Consider the following 21,294-nt stretch of genomic DNA (forward strand, 5'->3'; position numbering starts at 1 on the left):
AATATACAGTTATTATTAATATGTCGACTTATACGAGGATATAAGTTCGAAAAGTTCTCGGTCTAATACAAAAATTATTCCACAAATATCAAACTGCTATAATTTTAGAAAAATTTGATCCTTTTCAAGATTACTGTTCAAATTTCAGACGGATGTGTTCATTAGTTTCTTTGTTTCGATCGTGTCAAGCAGTCAGTTTTTGATTCCATCATGACAATGCACCCATTCACATCTTCTTTAATTGTAGATGCAAAATTCTACAAATTGATTCCGCAATCGTATTTCACCAAATTTGATAATCGAAATGCCTCTGGCAGTAAATTAAAAATGATCAGCTCACGATGGACGTTTATCTATAACTAGCCAAAGCATTTATGGTTGTGGCATTTTGTTATAGCTCGCCAGCCACGATGAAAACCTCTGATATTGGATCATAATTAAGCAAAGCACAATTTATTGTTATAACATTTAATCATATCTTGTATGATAAATAAAAGTGATATTTTCACGAATCACATGAAGATACTAACTTTTCTCATTCTGGCTTTACAGGGTGCCTTCCAACAAGAAATACATATGACAATAACCAATTTTAACTAATTTTGGCTTTATAAGGTGCCTTCTAACAAGAGATACAATGAGACACAATGTGACACGGTGCATCATTACAGTCTTGTTGTTCGTCAATATACAAGGATGAAATAATCACGGTGTTGTACTGAGTGAGTCGCTTGTTAGAAAACATCCATAATCTTCTCTTACCAAAGGCAGATAATTTTCTGCAACTATATTTTTTCTATTTTGTGGACACAAAACACTGTATAAATAAATAAATAAATAAATATATATACATATATATATAATATATATGTACATATATATATATATATATATATATATATATATATATATATATAAACGCAGTATAAGAAACATATTGCGACTATATCTTCCAGCAAATTATCATGAAAATATTTTCCTTCCTACATAATTTTTATTTTCTTAATAATGTAGTGACTGAACATCATATTAAAAAGTAAATGCATTTTACTGAATGTAATTTTAAAATATTACTTTATTATTTTTATGATACATTCGATTTCTTTTAAAGAGCTTGATCGTACTTTTAAAGAGCTTAATTGATCATGCTTTTGTGCGACAGAATGTAATATAGAATTTTATTTTACTGCGTCATATATCTGGCCATCTGTTTGTATTTTTTTTTTTTAGTGGAATAATCCTGGAGAATGCATTTAAATGATGCATCAATAATAGAATTTCAAAGATAATAGAGTTTTTGCAATAACGTGGATTTAGATACGCTGAACGCCTTTTCTTAGTTAGTTATTAAGAAGAAAATAACGTGACCATGGTATCAATTATGTATCTTTTTTCTTAAAGTGAAAACGTGAAAAGTGAAAATTTTTTGTATGTATGTATATGTATTTTGTATGTGTGTATATGTATAATACATGCATACATATACCGTTTTGCGTGACGCTGTACGCGTAGAAAACAACGGCATTATACGTGTATAAGTCAATCAGCTGTAACCAATATGACCCACGTTCACAGTATCATTGCCGCGCAACAGTATTATTATTGTCAATTCAGTGTAGTGTAGTGTTCTACACACACCCGTCGGGCGGACGCGCATTTCGGCTATCTTTAAACGTTAATATCTCGTTAATTATTGCAAGCATTGTAAAATAGTAGAGGACTTTTCTACTCAGTTTAGTCTACTCTATCTACTCGGGACGAGTGGGATCGTATATTCATGCCACTCTGTATATATATATATATATATATATATAAGTCAATATATGTAAGTCAAGTATCAAGATCAAGTATCAAGATCGTGGTCGGCCTTATTCAAAGCTAATAAAATATCGCCCTAAATCTATAATATCATGAATTCATAGAGGGCTTTGTCCTTGATGCACTATCAAGGAAGATTCAGTTGTCATTGAACTTTCTTAAGAGAATCACATTAAGCATCATGAGTACCAAATACGCATCATGCTATGAAGCTGTGTTCCTCTGCACTCACCCAACTGTCACAATTAGCGGCTGCTAAATATATGAAAGAATCGAAATCATTCATACAGAAGTGGATGCAGCGATATGTGGCAAAAAATGTCGATGATTTACCAGAACGTGGCTCGATATGCAAAGTGGACAAAAAAGACGATAAAAAAATAGTGAATCTGTTTTTGCGGAATCCTGGCTTAACACTGCGTCAAGGACAAGCAAAATTGAAGCAGAAAGATTTAGATATATCGTACGAAACTATTCGAACCTATATATTTATATATTGTATATATTTATATATATATAGGTTCGAATAGTTTCGTACGATATATCTAAATCTTTCTGCTTCAATTTTGCTTGTCCTTGACGCAGTGTTAATATATATGCGCATATATAATGTACATTCTTGAGATGCACATCCGCGCGCGATCCAACGGTTCGGCCATCAAACGTTGAGCGGTTGTATAGGAAAAGTAGGCAGCACTTCAGAAATCAGCCCGAAATGCGCAATTAATTCCGAGTATACTAAAATACGTGTATAATTTCTATAATTTTATAAAAAATATTTTTGGAATAATATGTTTATTAATAATCTTATTTATTAAAAAAAAAATTTGTTGAAAAAAAGAAAAAAGCAGGATCGAGCGTAATGTTACGTCCAAACCCTTGAAAATTTGGTCAAGGAGACAATGAGGGAGAATGGAGAGGATATGGAAGGACGGTCAGACTCAATCTCACAGGTATACGCGCGGAGGCGACATCTGTGAGTCGTACGCATCTTTTAAGTTCCGGAATGTGGGTCAACGTCTGAAGGGACGTTATGACACCTGTTCCGCTGGACAGTGTGAACGTCGGTCCTACTTTTTCGGTCAAGGAACTTAATCCCTTTGACCCGGGACTGGACCTCGTGCGATCTCAGGTATTCGAGGGAAGTGAATGCGGAAGGTAATGTTAATAAAAGACAGAGGAATACCTTAAGTTACATTTATTAATAAAATAATGAACAAAGCGTTTTGTACATTATAACTTCTCTTTACATAAAAAATATATATTATCTATAGAAAAAATATATACTATCTTGTGGATGAATGCGTGTATGTGTGTGTGTGTGTGTGTGTGTGTGTGTGTGTGTACAATGAATGTATTTTTCCATGGGAAACGCGGGGGTGGACTGTAAATAATTATGACTTACTTAGTAGCTGTCCCCAAGATATCGGGTAAGTTCTAGGCGAGTAGCCAAGGAGATCCGTCAGCGAAGAGCGTCTGAAGGACAGTCGCCGTGGCGTATGGCTAACTTCAGTTGCGATTTGATTACAAGTTCACACTCGGACGGGATCGCGAACTGGCGTGATTAGCGCGGGTTATAATAATTTTCAGACTGTCCGAGACAATGAGTAATTGAGCGCGAACTCCACTGACGTGGACTGAATGGTTTAAAATTCTGTATTGACGTGAACCGGGTGCTTCAAAATTTGATACTGACGCTCTGTGCTTCCGCGGGATCTCTATTTATACCTCGAAAAAAGGGTGTTGAGCCCTTTGTCTAGGATGCTAAAGTTAGTTGTAATGTCACGCGAGATTTACGATTTTTATAACGTTTTATCGTAGTTGATCTAAAGTACATAGAGTAGTTTTGAGAAGAAGAGAAAGTGATGTATGGTTTTCCTTAAAGAGCCAAGATTGCTCCGAGACGGATTCTGTTATTCTCGCGGAAAATATGACTAGATAAGCAGATGGTTACCATGCTACCATTGTCAGTTGCGAGTCTGGTTTCAGATAACGCTCCTATTGGAAGTTATTCTATGCGTTTACGTTTTTTTAAGTGCGACATGGCGCCTGTTTTCTAAGATAAAATTGTTAGTCAGTCTCGGATGATAAAGCCTATATTTTTACTATTGCGTGACTTCGATACATTTATAATGTCTTTGCAATCTTGTCTCTTTTCGGGTCTACATTAAGGTTATTATTCTTTCTAGGTTGATTGATATTTACGAATTTTCGTGGCGCCTGTCCGGTCCCTTTATCAATTCTGTCAGTCCGTTATCAGAAGGCGCCGCTCGGGTCTCGCCTAGACGCCAACCATAGTCGCGGCGAAGAGAAAAAAAAAATCGTGGCGTCTGTAGGACGTAAGTAGGATCTTCAACATTCTGATCTCGCACCTAACGCCCGAGACTACACTGAATTCTTGCAGATTACCTCTATGAATGTGGTACATAAAGCATACGGAAAATTATAAACTGTATCTCGTAACTATCACGTTTTGAAATCATTTTTGCTATTATACGTTAATGAGAAAGGTATATGATTAATCCTTTTACTTATAATATCGTGTGAAATTCGTGGTAAAGAAATCGGGCCAAACATAAGTATCATTGATGAGAGCCGTGGTACGTCTATCGGGCCAAACATAAACAACATATTTCAAGCTGTTGATTATGATACGCGCCATCGGAACTTAAATCGTAGGGCAAAGGATTAATATAATTTAATAAAAGTTAGTATGTGTCATCTAGAATGTCTCTTTCCCCCTTATGCCAAGCGGCCGAGATCGCCGAGAAAGTATTTTCGGTCACTAGAAAAAATTGACCACAGAGAAAAGGACAGACGAGCCCAGCTCGGCATGTCCGCGCGGAGACTCAGACAATTACAATCGGAATTTCTATTCCTTTTTGTTTATTCTGTGTCTCACTGTATTGAGACGATGGAAAATAAAAGAATTTTAAATCAGTGTGATTATGTATCGTGTTCGTAGAGATAATCCGTAAGAACGTGGTCTCGGGCGTTAGGTATGAGATCAGAATGTTGAAAATCCTACACGATCCTGCTTTTTTTTTCTTTTCATAATTTTTTTTTAATAACGTTATTAATAAACATACAAAGGCAAGTCAATAAGTTCTTAGAAAATCTGTCAGAGCACTCGCAGTATTATGTCACATTACTTTTTGACAAGTAGCAGTTTTCAACTGATTACTGTCAAATTTTGAATGGAATTCAATTCGCGTTTCATTTCTGACAATTAAAGCGAACAACCTTTGTATTTTTTGCAAAATGGAAAAAAAAACGAGTTTCGTGCTCAAATATCTATATATGAAAGATTTAACGTCGAAAAAAATCAAAGCCGAGTTGGATAATGTTCATAGCACATCTGCACCAGCATTTGCGACTGTATACAATTGGGTGAATGAATTTAAACTGTATAAAATTGGGTGAATGGTCGTACATGTGATGCACCTCGTTCGGGACGTCCAATTAAAGCTGCTACGCCAAAAATCATCGATGAAGTCCACGATATTGTTTTGACTGATCGACGAGTGAAAGTGCGCGAGCTTGTTAAGGCCACAGGCATATCACATGGCATGGTGATTTCAATTTTGCACGAACAATTGGGTATGAAAAATCGGCAAGATGGATGCCGCGTTTGCTCACTGTGGACGATAAGTGCGACTATGTGCGATTTCAAAACAATGCTTGGAGATGTTTCAATATAATCCAGATGAATTTCTGCGTCGATTTATTACTGTGGACGAAACATGGATCCATTACTTCACATCCGCTATACGTACATACGTACATATATACATATGTTCATACATACGTACATACAGGGTGGGCCATCTATTGGTACGTTTTTGAATTTCGTCGTATGGCAACACCGAACGAGCTACAGACCCGAAATTTTGACAGTTTATTAGTCATACCGTCCGCGGCACGAAACAACATGTTTTCTCTTGAAGAGCGTTTTGAAATTTTAAAAACTTATTTTCAAAGTCAGTGCTGTGTCGCCGAAACTGTACGAATTTTGAAAAGAAATATGGGTCGTGATAGAGCACCCACCGAAGGAGCTATACGCAAATTGGTGAGGAAAGTTCGTGAGAAAGGGATGTTAGTGGATGACATTATATTACGACTGTTTTGAGTGAAATTGGCGCCGAGGTAGTCCAAAATGTCATTAATAATTGGGGTGACCGAATGGCATACTGTAAGGCCAGTAGAGGGAGCCACATGAACGAAATCGTTTTTCATTCTTGACGCGGATACTTTTAGCTTCACAACAAAAAAAAAATTAATAAAAAATATCAATGTATGCTCATTTGATCGCATTTTTAAAAACGTACCAATAGATGGCCCACCCTGTACATACGTACATGATTCGTGACACGGCAAAAAAAAACAGATAGGTTGTGATTATCTAAACGGAGTACGATAGCGCGTCGAGGTATAGAATGAATGGATGGATGGATGGATGGGAAGTAAAGAAAGTACATATAATAATATCAGGCAATTTTTAATTTGTCCGTTGCAACTTACTGATATATGTATTTTGGTAACAGAGAGAGATGAAAATGCAGACTATGTAACATCATCGAACAATAACACGAAGACAAAAAATGAAAATTCTATTAGTGACGAAAACTGTAGAATTGAGAATGCGCATTATGAAAACGGTAATGTATCGAGGTGAATCAACACTGCAACAATGAAAATGAAGTCGATGAAGTTGGAATAAATGAAAATGATGATGGAAATGATAGCCAAGACAGTAGAGTAGAAACAAGCGATGTCAGTAGCAACGGAGAAGAAAGAGATGAAGAAGCTGATTTTAATGACGAAGTGAAACTTCGACAATGGGCAATAAATTTTGGCATTCATTCAATGCCATTTAGATTCTCTGTTAAGAATTCTTAAAAGGAAATACGTAAATTTATCAACTTCGTCAAAAATATTTTTGAAAACTACATCAGAGTACAAAATAGATCAATTTAAAACAATTATAAGATTATCGGAAAATATATCTATTTTGGAATAGCTTCAGGACTTGAAAAATGCGTGAATAAAGACATTCACGATGAAAACACTTTATTTATTTGTGCGAGAGCGCACCGCGCGAAAGATTCGAGTAAGAAAAAGGCACACTGTTGATATGATAAGCGACAGTAAAGAGAACTTCGTTTCTTTGTAATTTAACAAAAGAATTTTCTTTAATATGCACAGTTACAAAGTCAAAAAATATAATTAATTAAATATTAGATTAACAGAATATTAAATTCGGTCACCTTTTCCAATACAATTTGGAATCACGGTGATGAAGATTCTCGGCGATTTTCTCGGCACTTCTCGAAAGATTCGTTTTATAGCGATTTCACTAAGCGGTTAGCACGGCGATTTTACGAAGCAAGATTATAACTCTAAGAACTCTAAGAACTTTTTCGAAGTAAGAAGGAGGACGGCGAGATCGAAGCATTTATTGCTTTCGGCCTGAGCTTTCTTTTTTGGGAAAAATCCAATAAAAATTTGCCACAATCGTAATTATTACGTGGCATTAGGTGTACAAAATTGATTGGCGCTTTGGATTCTTTTCTAACGACGTTCAACGTAACAGTCATGCGCGACAGAAAATCCGTGCGTGGGATTGGTGACAGCGCGTGACGTATTCGTTGGAGCGCGGCGCTCGCGTGCGCGAATTGAATCGTTCTAGAACTTTCGATTGTCCGTTGCCGGTAACGACAACTTGTTTGCGTGTAACGAATTGTTTTTAAAAAGAACAAAGAACGACGAATTCGATGATTTTAACGAGGATTAAGATCATGCTCGAGATGAAATCACGAGCTCAATTTATGCATGCATTCAATGACAATTAATGTCGGTCGACTGAAAGAATTCTTGCTTTTCTTTCGAATTACCGATCTCAAACATTCCCGCCCGCCTCGTCATCTCCGTGACGATGTATGTCTAGAAGTTATCTCGAGCGCATTGAGATTACAAAAAACCGTAAACGAATAAATAAGACAAGCGATACAATACAATGAATTCGTGGAAGAACTTGAACCGTAAACGAGAGTTATATGACAAATAACATTGAAAAAATGATTCACGAAAATACACGCGATCAATTCAAGCTCTTCTTTACATTTGATGCATTAGCGTGCGAGATAAACGCGTTAACCTCTTCTGGCAATAAAACTAATTTGACCAAAGGACGAGTTAATTCGGATGAGGCGGTTTTGACTGTGACCACCCGCACTACGCCATCGTCTCCTGGATGTAGCTGCATGATTCGCGCCAGAGGCCACTTATTTGGTGGTGAGAGCTCGGAGCGAATGATGCATAGCGATCCAAGGCGTGGTGGCAAAGCGTCCTTGGTCCATTTCGGTCAGAGTGTGTAAGTACTCGCGTGACCATCTCTGCCAGAAGTGGTCTCGCATTCGCTGAATAAGTTGCCACCTGGAAAGCAAATTCTCCTTCTCGTCCGACAAGGACGGCTCAGGAATGGCCAGCAGTGGTGCCCCTATGAGCAGATGTCAGAGCCATGAGGTCGTCGGAGTCGTCTGAGAGGGCATGCATGGGCCGGGAGTTCAGGCATGCCTTCACTTGTGCAAGCAGGGTGCTCATTTCCTCGAAGGTGAGCCTGGTTTCACCGATGGTTCGGCGCAGGTGATACTTAGCCGATTTCACGGCCGCCTCCCAGAGTCCACCAAAATGAGGTGCCGAAGGAGGATTGAAATGCCAATGGATCCCCTCCGTTGTAGCTACGTGTGCGATCTTTTGTCCTTCTGCCGAGGAGGCTCGAAGCATCTCTCGAAGTTGCCGGTCGGCGCCCAAAAAATTGGTGCCGCAATCAGAGTAGATGTCCGTGCACAGTCCTCGGCGAGATGTGAATCGACGGAGAGCAGCCAGGAAAGCGTCGGTGGTGTAAGCTGAAACAGCCTCGAGATGAACGGCCTTGGAGCTAAAACAAATAAAGACGGCGATGAACGCTTTGTGAGCGCTGTGCCCACGCCCTTTGCTCGTCCTGATGAAGATAGGCCCGGCGTAGTCGATGCCCACGTGAAGAAATGGTCGTGCGGGAGTCACTCTTCCTGGAGGAAGGTTTCCTATCTTTGGTTGCGGAGTGGCAGCCCTCCACCGTGTGCATGTCACTCACTGATACAGCCATCGCTTGACCACCGCTCGGCCTTGTGGAATCCAGAACCGGAGGCGAAGCAATCCCAGGGTCATCTGGACTCCTCCGTGGAGAGTACGGCGATGGTAGGCTTCCACCAGCAGGCGAGTGAGCCATGACCTTGGAGGCACGATGATCGGATGTCGCTCGTCGAACGACAGCGCTGCGTGCTTGAGGCGCCCTCCAACTCGCAGAACTCCGTGTTCGTCCAGGTACGGGCTGAGGGTTCGCAGATGGCTGGATCGTGCAAGATCGCTTTTGGTTTCGAGCGCAGTCATCTCCTCCTGATAATGACGTGACTGCACTACGCGAATCCATTGAAGGAGTGTTGCGTCGAGTTCGGCTGGGAGAAGCGCTGACCCTTGGAGCTCATTGTCCACGGATCCGACTGAGAGACTGCGGTGACGCCAACGCAAGCACTAGGAAGTCACTCTGAGCAACTGGTGAAGCGACGAGAATCTGAGCAGTTCTTCCGGCTCGTGGTTGCTCCCGACGACTGCTGCGAGTGTTGTGGCCCGTTGCTCCGGTACGTCCTGGATGGGCTCCAGATTGATGCTTGGCCATTGCGTCGGATTCCCGCACAACCATGCGGGACCCATCCACCATAAGGGATGGCTGAGGAGCTCGCGTGGTGTTAGTCCCCGGGAGGCCACGTATATTTTCCAGCGGGAGGCGTGACCTCGAATCCAGTGTAGCGTGACCTTGGAGTCTGACCACAAGATCACTGGCGTTGTTGCTAGGTTTAGCACGGAGCGCGCGTGCACGAGTACACTTGAAAGCAAGGCGGCGGCGCAGAGTTCGAGTCGCGGGAGCGAAACCAGTTTGATCGGCGCGACCTTGCTTTTGGCTGTCAACAATAGAATCTTCGTTTGCTTGTTTGCGGTGATGCGGAGGTACACCACGGCGGCGTAACCTCTTTCGGACGCGTCTGCGAAGCCGTGCAATTCGAGTTGAGAGCTCGTGTCGCCGGTGCCGAGCCAGCGGCCGACACTGAGCTTCTCAAGCAGTGGAAGTTCTTCCCAGAGTCGCTTCCATTTTTCCAAGAGATGGTTGACGGCAATGGTGTGTCCCACTCTAGCTGTTGCAGCCAGGCCGACTGAATCAGAATTTTAACTCGAATGGTTACTGGAGCCAGTCATCCGAGGTCGAAGAGTCGAGCGGTCTCCGACAGCAGACTTCTCTTGGTGAACGCGACGACGGTGCGAGGAGGAACCGAGAAGGCGAATTCATCCCTGGTTGGATACCAGCGCAATCCCAGCGTTGAGTGGTTCTCTTATTCCCACGACCGCGAGTCTCTGGTGAGACACTACTCGGGCGGAATGTCGCGAAGAAGCTCCTGGCAGTTGGTGGCCCACTTTCGGAGAGAAAACCCGCCCGTCATGCAGAGGTTGCGAAGCTCGACTTGGAGAGCAATAGCATCGTCTTTGTTGTGCGCTCCGGTTACGACATCGTCGACGTAGCAGTCGTGTCGTAAAGCACTCGCGCCTCGAGGGAAACGCGGTCCGTCGTCATCGGCGAGTTGACGCAGCGTGCGAATGGCGAGAAATGGCGCGCACGCGAGACCGTAAGTGACCGTTTTCAGTGTGAACTCGCGTATGGGCTCATCAACGCGGTGTCGCCACAGGATGCACTGATGCCTATGATCATCGGGGTGCACAAGAATTTGCCGATACATCTTCTCGATGTCGGCCACTAGCGCGTACCGATACCACTGCCACCGCAGAAGTACGTTCGCGAGGGGTGGCAGCAAATTAGCCCCAACTAGTAGATGAGTATTGAGCGACTCACCAGACCTTGTACGCTGCGATCCGTTGAAGACGACCCTGAGCTTCGTCGTGGTGCTGGATTCTCGAAGGACGCCGTGATGCGGAAGGTAGCATCGATCTTCGCTGGAATTCGGAGGTTCTGGCGTCAATTCCATGTGACCTTGGTCCTCGTAATCCTTCAGGAAGGCTCGGTAGAGCTCGCCGAATCGTGCGTCTCTCTCACAGCGTCTCTCCATGGCGATTAAGAACCGTTCAGCAGATCTTCTCGTATCAATCAGCGTCGTCGGCGGAGATGCAAAAGTTAGTCGCACGATGTATCGTCCTTCGGCAGTGCGTTGATGCTGCAGCGCGAAGATGTCCTCGCATTGCTGCTCTTTTGGCGTGAGTGCGACGGGAGCAGGCACTTCTTGTTCCTGCTCCCAGAAGCGGTGCACAAGGTCGGCTAGCTCATGATCTACGGTGCACTGAAGCGAGTGGCGTTGTGCTGAGTTGGTTACTTGGTCGCAACCTCCCGATAAGATCCAGCCGAGCAGTGTCTTTTGAGCGATAGGCGCTTGGGGGCTTCCCTTGCGGACATCCTGGAGAATGATTGAGCATACTTCCGCTCCAAAAAGTAGCTCAATAGGGTCGTTTGCTGCGTAGTCTGGATCAGCCAATTGGAGTCCCTTTAGGTGTGGCCACTCCATTCCTTGCTTGAGGGCCTTGGTAAAGCGAAAGACGTGGCAGAATAAAGGCTCCGACGGTGAAGTCGGTCCCTGTTGTTAACGAGGTCACCTTGAGCGTTACCCTTCCCCTACTGAGCCCGGAGCTTTTGCCGCTGATGCCGATGACTTCGATTGCGGATTGAGAGCGTGGCAGGCGTAGGCGCTGGACCAGAGCCTCGGAAATTAAAGAAATTTCCGAACCTTGGTCGATTAGCACGCGTGTGGTATGCTGATTGCCGTGACGATCAGCGACGGAAACTCGCGCAATTGCGAGCAAAATAGCCTTGTGGTCGTTGTCGCGGCGCACTGCCGACAGTGAGCTGACCTCTTGAGGTTTCGGTGAAGCGTACGCGTCGTGTAACATTGAGTGGTGACGAGACTTACACGTGGAACACGTCCTCGTCGACTGGCACTTCGCGAATGTATGAGAGCCGAGGCAGTTGAAGCACAGCTTGTGAGTTTCGGCGACGGCCTTGCGGTCGACCGCGGATTTTTTCTTGAATTCTTCACACACCATCACGTTGTGTTTACCCTTGCATAGGACGCATTGTGAAGATTCGGTGTATTTCTTGACGTGATGCGACTTGGCAGATCGCGACGGGTTGTCGGAGACCTTGAGCGATTTTGGTTTGGCGGCTTTGAGAGTACGTGCTCTTTGGTTTATGAAGTTCATAAGCTCTTTAAGAGTGGGCATGTCGCTCGAGGCGCTTGAGAGTGACTCCCACTCCAGGCGAGTTCTTGGATCGAAGAGCTCGACGGCAAGATGAGTTGGTAGATCGAAGCCATGAGAGTCGATAGGCCTATCAATGCTGTCCTGGCCGTTGACTACCCTGGTCAAGGCGTTGAAGACGCGGTTGAGCTCCTCCTCACTTTCGTTCTTCATCTTAGCCACGGCGGTAAACTTGGAGAAATTGGAACGAGATAATTCTCTCTTATTTTCGTACTGCTCGCTCAGCAGCTCCCATGCGCGTGGATAGTTGTCTTCGGTCATTGCTAATGGTTGAATCAGTTCCTTAGCAGGACCCTCCAGACAAGTTTTCAGGTAATGAAATTTCTCGATTGCTGAGAGTGATGAATTGCTTCCTACAATGGATTGGAAGAGGTCTCGGAATGTAGGCCAGTCTTCGAATGCGCCCGAGAAAGAACTAATCTTGAGGCGAGGCAGCGACGGTTTTCCGGAAGACACATTACCTTCTGTTTTGGAAGCTGAACTCGATTCCTTCGTCATGAGTTTCGTCCGGTACTCGTTCAGCAGACTGTGTTGCTGCACGTACGTGTTTTCGGTGGAATCGGCAAATTGAGACATATTGTACTCACTCAGATCGAAGGCCTCCTTGTAAAGCGCTCGAATAAGCTTGTGTTGCTTTTCGAATTCCGCCCACATTTTGTCAAGAAGCGTCAAGCGGATTTCGACAGCGTCGAGGGTGATGTTGGCTGTCCCCATCTTCCTCAAATTGGTCACTGACCTGGCCATGCGACCGTGGAGGTCACTCTGGGCGGTCAGCAAGGCGGCTATTTCGTCACTCATGTTTTCACTTGCGAATTCTTCTCTCTCTGCTTTTCTTGATAATGCGCGCACTGAACGCGATGCACTCGACACTGCGGATGCCGGTGAGAATCCGGCTCGAAGGACCAAAAAATGTGCGAGAGCGCACCGCGCGAAAGATTCGAGTGAGAAAAAGGCACACTGTTGATATGATAAGCGACAGTAAAGAGAACTTCGTTTCTTTGTAATTTAACAAAAGAATTTTCTTTAATATGCACAGTTACAAAGTCAAGAAATATAATTAATTAAATATTAGATTAACAGAATATTAAATTCGATAACCTTTTCCAATACAATTTGAAATCACGGTGATGAAGATTCTCGGCGATTTTCTCAGCATTTCTCGAAAGATTCGTTTTATAGCGATTTCACTAAGCGGTTAACACGGCGATTTTACGAAGCGAGATTATAACTCTAAGAACTCTAAGAACTTTTTCGAAGTAAGAAGGAGGACGGCGAGATCGAAGCATTTATTGCTTTTGGCCTGAGCTTTCTTTTTTGGGAAAAATCCAATAAAAATTTGCCACAATCGTAATTATTACGTGGCATTAGGTGTACAAAATTGATTGGCGCTTTGGATTCTTTTCTAACGACGTTCAACGTAACAGTCATGCGCGACAGAAAATCCGTGCGTGGGATTGGTGACAGCACGTGACGTATTCGTTGGAGCGCGGCGCTCGCGTGCGCGAATTGAATCGTTCTAGAACTTTCGATTGTCCGTTGCCGGTAACGACAACTTGTTTGCGTGTAACGAATTGTTTTTAAAAAGAACAAAGAACGACGAATTCGATGATTTTAACGAGGATTAAGATCATGCTCGAGATGAAATCACGAGCTCAATTTATGCATGCGTTCAATGACAATTAATGTCGGTCGACTGAAAGAATTCTTGCTTTTCTTTCGAATTACCGATCTCAAACATTATTGATAAAATGCGATGATTTATTTTTACATAAATCTAGCAGTAAGAAATTTTGGCCATTATTAGTTAAAATTCATTTTGTTCCAGATATACAAACTGTTTCCGGTGGCAGTATTTTCAAGAAATGAAATACCGAATAATTTACAGCAATATTTGTCATTTGTTGAAGAAATGAACTTACTGTCACGCGAGAGGATCGAAATTGAAGGACAAACTTTTGAGATAAAAATTATGAATTTTGTGTGCGATAGGCCAGCTCGCTCTTTTTTAAAATGTATCAAGGGTCATAATAGGTATTATGCATGTGAGAGAAGCATGCAGTGAACGATTACAGAATCGAACGGTGTATTTATCCACAAATTGCACAGAACGAAGTGGCGCATTGTTTCAAAATCGAGATAACATTGAATATCATACGAGTATTTCTTCTTTGTCCTTAGAACTCTCTCTTAATATGGTGAAACAGTTCGTACTTGACTTTATGCACTTTGGATGCCTAAGTGTCCCTAAAAAAAATGCTCCAAGAGCATTTTTTGGTTGGAAGGAAATTTAACAACAAAGTTGTGTCAAAAGGGCCAAAATTTAATAGAATTGCAATTGCAATTACCTGAAGAATTTCAGAGAACGACCAGATCAGTGCAAGATATTACAAAATGGATAGGTACTGAATACCGATTATTTGAATTATACATTGGTTGAATTGTTGTGAAACCAATATTGCAAAAAAAACATTCAAACATTTTTTTCATGCTGCTTTTAGAATATTGTGCTCCAATAATAATGTAGCAAAAAAGTACAATCGACAAGACAAAGCTTATCTTAAAAGCTTTGTATTACTTACGAAGCAATATTATGGAACACAGAATCTAATTATAATATGAATTTTCATAGCTTAATACATCTTGCTGATGATATAATAAATATGAAGTGTTCTTTAAACAATTTTATAGCCTTTCTCTTCGAAAACGCATTAGGCAAAATAAAAAAGATACTCGTAGTGGAAATCAACTTCTTGCTCAATTATGTCGGTGGATACATGAGTCATCGTGTTTTAAAATCGAAAAGGTAACACTACTACCTGTAGTAGAAATTATAAAAAAAGCAAGTCTTGTGGATCTTCTGGACGAACTCCTGTCTACAAAATTCAATACAAGCAAGCCATATTATCGATGAAAAAACCAAATAATACAGCATACCTTAATGATAAACGAATAATGTTAATTGATACGATATATATTCCATCTAACAGAAGAGAAAGCGATATTATTTTGACAGGGGAACCATTATAAAAATCATAGAACCAATATTTACATATCCGCGTAATTCCACCAAATTGAATATGTGGTAGATAGCTGTGACGGAAAATAAAATGGAATGTTCGTTATAGTTTATTGTATGTAAAATGGTCCATGTTAAAATTAATGTTGGCAATACTAACAAGAATAGTGAAAATGATAATAATGAATCAGCAAGATCTTTCGTTATGTCCTTATTGCATATGTGACAAATAAGATCATATAAGTTGTGTGTGTGTGTGTGTGTGTGTGTGTGTATTGAGACGTGACGTTTTCAGTCCGTCACAAGGGTCATAAGATTCGACCGAACAGCGTAACTCTGGCATCCTGGGTCCTTCCACTCTTTATAGGGCGGACGTTTATCTGCGCACCCTTTTGGCGTTGTCTCGTCTATTTCGCGTTTGTCTCGTTTATTTTATGCATCAGTCTATCATTCCGTATATTTTATGCATCAGTTTATCGTTCTTTCACGCGCTAACATACCGCGAGTTTTACAGGATAATTGGCGACCCCCCCCCCCTCCTTGCGACCTTGTAAATTTTGCGTCATCTCACCGAACCATAGATGAAGAGAAAAGACGGCCGAGAGTCAGAAAAGGAGCGATTGAGAACAAATTGGCCAGGGCACCCAACATCCTATAAGACGGCAGCACGCAAGTGATATCGCTTCACATTTCGATATTTTGGTCCGAAACATGTTCTATCACACTAAATTACAGGTACATGGCGGAGGGATTGCGAGGATAGTAGCCGGGAATAGCCACTCTATGCCCAAGTCGGCGAGAGACCCCATGACGGAGCTTACGGAGATTTCCCCTGAGAAGTCAGAACCTCCAATCCAAGGTCGAGCGGAAGCACCGACTACTGGGACGCCGACACCGAGATGCAAGTTTCCCGCAAAACAAAGATCTGGGAGAATCTCCTAGCGGTCGAAGGAAACTCTGCGACCCAGGAATTCTGTACGCCAGGACACAGGATATGTGGATGACATGGCTCACGCGATTCGTGGAACCGCAGAGCCGCACGCCATTACGCAATAAGATCCCCTCGTGGAAATAGCGATGCGTGCTCCCGGAAGGATTAACGCCCGGCACTTGTGCTGTGGCGAGTGAGCGAGGAGCACAGGAGAGATGCCAAATATCCCGGATAGCGAACCGAAGGCCTGAGAGGAGGATTAACGGAGTGAGACAAGCACCACGAAATTGTAAGGTCACCGATTTCTATGTCCGAGAGGCGCGTTATTAATTATTTCGGGACAGGCAGCTGGAGTTCCACAATAAACAGGGACTCCAGCAGCGGAGGGACACATCGTGCGGCGTTCCACAGGGATCCGTGCTGGATCCCCTACTCTGGAACGTCGCATACGACTCGGTTCTCCGTGAGGCCCTCCCCCCCGGCTGCGTCGTCTGTTACGCAGACGACACGCTGGTGGTGGCCAAACTTTTGTTTGGCGCGCCTTGGGAGCTGGAGGTCCGGGATCCCCAACTCCTGCCCTCCAACAACAACCGGGAAGTGGGCGCAGGTAGTGTCCCCCCCCCAGCGCCCGATTCGGCAGTTTGTCTGCGGCAGATTTCGGGTCTGTACATCAAAATGTACATACAACTGATTACTAAAAGATAACACTTTTTCTTCGATGCATTTCAGAATTCCGATTGCTCATCGAAATTGTTCATCAGACTTAACGTTCAGCAGACTCAACAGTCTTGCAACCATTTTATTATTTGTCGCGCTGATTAATCCAATGACGAATCATAAAACGATTGCAAAATTCATCAAAGGAAAAGTGTTAAAACCTTTTAGTGACCGGTTGTATGCACAAATCCGTATCTTCGGCAAAAATCATCGTGTTAATCATTGTGTAAACGAAGTATAAGTATTTACCATGAGCTTAATAGTCGTAGCACAGACTTTCACATAACATGTAATGCATAGTGTATAAAAGATTCAATTGATCAAAATTTTTCTTTTCCTTGTTACTGAAGGAAAAAAAGGATACTAATTGTCTTAGATAAACAATAGCCAGCATATGTTGCCGGGTAATACTATATGGCCGTGGACTATAAATTATTCTTTATTTATGTCTTACTAGAAAACCGACAAATTCAAAGTAAAAATATTTTCTCACTTCTTGCCAAAAATTGCTGGTATAATTTTCGTGGAATGGAGATAACTTTTCGCATCGCGATTGGTATCTTCGCTGATCGGTCCCGTTGTTTGTGACCAACTGTAACGAATCATAATAACAATCTTATTGCGATATTGATTTCAATCGGCTGATGTACGGATTAGCTGCTCGACACCGAGGACACGGCGCTAGACGTGATGTTACTTTAGACAAAGCAGTGTAAAGCTTATAATGCGGCTTTTAAACTTCGAAATATCGAGTTGTTGGAATAAACTGTTACATAAACTTATCTTACAACTGTTTATAAAATTTAAATCAATGGATAAGTCCTTTTTATTAATTTCATTGTCCTTTCCACATCAAAACTCTACGCATTTTAATGAAATGTTTTTATTCTTCTTTCTTCTAAAGGAAATTCTAATTCTGCAGTTTTCAGGACTTCCACAGCGCTGTAGGTTTTAGGACAGCATATTTCTTCAGATTATCGTCTAGAACGGTTAAGAAACAGCATATTTTTCAGGACACAGATTAGAATGGCTTCCGGACAAAACATTTTTCAGGACACTGACTAGAATGGCAGCTTCCGGAGCAACACATTTTCCAGGATACTGACAAGAACGGCAACTTCCGAGACAGTACAAATTCTTTCCAGGACATCTTCGGTAAAAATGATTGTTTCAAGTTCATTTATTCACATATAATGCAGTACTTAAATCACTTGTCTGTATATACAAAATGTTTCGTAATGGAATAGTAATTCTGGATTAATTAATTTTGGATTCTTGTGACTAGTTTAAAATTTTATTATTGAAAGAGCTGTCTGAAGAAAAGATTAAATTAAATTTTAATTATAACCTTAGCGTCTTGATATTAGCCTTTTAAAATTGTCTCATGTGTCTAAATTGTCCCATAGACATAAATAGATCGAGCATTGCCATATGTCAGACAAGGATATCGATTTCTGGCGTGAGAAGGGAACACAATTGAATCTTTCGTTTTCTCTCTAACAGAAGAAAGTGGGACGGGGGGGGGTGCATCGTGCGCCATCGTGCATTTGCTTCGTAGACATAATATAGAGAGCAGACACATGATCATGAGTCACTCTGCTTTCTTCTGTTAGAGAGAAAACAAAGAATCCATGTGTTGTCTCCTTCTCGAACATGACTGTCATGTCTCGCGCTATGTGCTCAGTCTATTTAGACTATGTCTGTGGTCTATCCTTAAACGTTGTTACTAGCTTTTGGAACATCCTGTATACTCAATAAAACAATTTATGTCCTAAAAACATTGTACATGAACAAAAAGATCTCTCCGAAATTGTCATTCTGAACGATGTCCTTAAAAATGTACTGTCTCGGAAGCCGCAGTTTTTGTCAATATTCTGGAAAATGTTTTGTCCCGGAAGCTGCCATTCTAGTCAATTATTTAGAAAGTGCTGATTCAGAATTTGCCGTTCTAGTTAGTGTCCTGAAAAATATGTTGTTCCGGATCCTGCCATTCGGTGAATGTCTTGGAAAAATGTGTTGTTCCAGATCCTGCCAGTTAGTCAATTCTTCTGTATACATATATTTTCCCGGAACGCGTCAATCGATAAATGTCCTGGAAAAATATATTGTCCCAGAACCTGCCAGTCTGTAATGTTCTGGAAACATATGTTGTTCCGGAATCTACCAATTTGTCGATACCCTGGAAGAATGTGTCTTGAAATCTGCCAATTTGTGAGCGTTCTGGAAACTGTCAAATTTGTTTTCTTTTTTCGAAAACGAATAAAAATAAATTAATTTCACTTGAACGAAAGGTAGAAAACCATAAAAGAGGCTTTATAAAATTGTTCTTAACTAATTTTATTTTCCGTCTCGGAAGTTGCTCCTAGATACACACACACACACACACACACACACACGCACGCACGCACGCACGCACGCACGCACGCGCACACACACACATATATATAATATAACTCATACTTTATTTTTCTGTACATACTTCGAATGTTAATTATTACCGAGCTGATTAATAAATCGAATTGAAACATGATGAACTTAAGACTTGTGAGGTATATAATCTATAATAGCATGATCACCATAACTTCGAAAACATTTTTGACCTGACACCGAGTTAATGGTCTGTTTTTTTTAACTGCATTACTTGTACGGATACGTTGCGCCTACCGATGCGGTCCCAGGGGAGGGAGTTGAATGCGTTGGAGATATCTAGCGCAACACTCAACACTCCCTCACCCCGGAGACCGTTTCCTCCATGGATCGCATTCGGAGGATAGCATCCACAGTGCTGCACCCCAGGCAGAATCCAAATTGCTCGACATGCAGGTTCGGGCCCCTCCTATCCAGATGCAGAACGACTCTCCTGGCTACAATTCTTTCCAAGAGCTTAGCCTTTTTTTTTTGATAACGGAGGGGAAATGCCTAACGCATACCACGGGTCTCGAGGGAGAGCCCAGGGTTATGTGGGGCTTGCACCCACTAAAACCCCTCCGCGTGTCCTTACCTGGCCTTGCATGAGGGACTCCCAGGAACGCGTGCAGCATACTTCTGGGAGTCCCTCAGGCCAGTCGGCTTATTGCCGACTTCTATTCCCGCCCGGGGATTTTTATGGCGTCGTCTGAAAGACGACGTGACTCCGGGCGGTGCTTGGCACCTTCAACTTTTTTCGGGCGTTGGGGGGACACCACCCCCTGCGCCCGCCTCCCCGGATGGTGTTGGGGGGTGGGAGTTGGGGATCACGGCCCCCGCCGCGATCACCAGCCCCCCTAGGGGTGCCAGACGTGTGTTTGGCGCCCCTCATTCTTCGGCGCCGCGAGAGGAAATCTCGCGGCGCACCCCCCGCGCGCGGCGGTGCAGGGCTCCCGGCCCGGTCGCGCATTCGACGCGGCCGGAGGATGATGAGCCGCTGCACCTCGCGCGCGCGGAGGGTCATCCTGTTTCCGGCGGCGGATCGACCCTAGGGTCGGCGATCCGCCGCCGCTTCACTGCGCCCCGCGTCCGAGACGCGGGACCGTCGCTGATGATGGTGGCGGCGGAGGTGGAGGGCTCACTGACCCCAACACTCCCGCACACCACCCCACCGTCCTCCTCTTCACTCCTCTCATCTATGGGGGAAGGAGGTCGCCGTCGTTCTCGCCCCGTGGGGCGGTCCCGGCGGCGGGTACGCGCGAGGGGTGACCCGGGGCGCGAGCGATCCGGCTGGAGCCGGCGCCCGCGTTGACCCCCAACGCCACCACCCCTCGCATCTCCTTCCCCCCCGTCAGCCCCGCCACCCGGAGGCGGCGGGGGCGGGAGAAGGCCCCGACCTCCTGGTGCCCTCTCCCTCTGCCTCTCAGCCTCCTCCTTCTGCGACATCACCCGATCGCAGAAGGAGGAGAAGGCCCTCCAAGCACTCTCCCTGCGGACTATCTCCTTCACGACAGCCGGCAGGGAGAGATCCTCCCCTATCTCACGGACCAGGACACCGCGCTCGCCCGCCCAAGCCGGGCAGGTCTCCAGCGTATGCTGCGCGATGTCCCGGTCCCCGTCGCAGTGGTGACAACAAGTGGTCGGCTCCTTACCTATGCGACACAGGTACTCCCCGAAACATCCGTGTCCGGTGAGCACCTGCGTCGCGTGGAACGATAGTCCGCCCCATCCCCTGCCTACCCATTCCTCGAGGCAGGGGAGGATGGCCTCCACGGTCCGAGCGCCCGTTGTCGGCGGGTCGTTTTCGAGAGTGGAGCGCCACTCTTCGAAGACCCGCCGACGGGCGTTCTTTCTCAGTCGGTCAGTAGTCCTCGGGGTAACGATCCCCCCCCCGAAGCCGAATGGCCTTCACCCCGGCGAAGGTTTCCGCCAGGGCGTCGGCCACGTACTCGGCAGGGGGGATCCCCGCGAGGACCATGGCGGCGGCGTACGACACCGTCCTGTAGGCCCTACAGATACGCAAGGCCAGCCGCCGTTGCACGCTGTGCAACTT

General features: G+C 43.9%; 1 protein-coding gene across 1 annotated transcript; it reads right to left on the bottom strand.

Annotated features, from left to right (window-relative positions):
- Positions 1-9,390: 9,390 nt before the first annotated feature.
- On the bottom strand, positions 9,391-12,969 carry LOC147908427 (uncharacterized). Its single transcript, XM_087410115.1, has 3 exons — positions 11,524-12,969; positions 10,346-11,438; positions 9,391-10,067 (listed from the first exon to the last, which is right to left on the bottom strand). The coding sequence occupies exons 1-3, from the start codon at positions 12,967-12,969 to the stop codon at positions 9,391-9,393; spliced, it is 3,216 nt and encodes a 1,071-aa protein (XP_087266241.1).
- Between the last annotated feature and the right edge of the window lie 8,325 nt (positions 12,970-21,294).

Source organism: Acromyrmex echinatior, chromosome 10 (genome assembly GCF_024713525.1).
Source record: "Acromyrmex echinatior isolate Ae372 chromosome 10, ASM2471352v2, whole genome shotgun sequence".
Taxonomy (NCBI): domain Eukaryota; kingdom Metazoa; phylum Arthropoda; class Insecta; order Hymenoptera; family Formicidae; genus Acromyrmex; species Acromyrmex echinatior.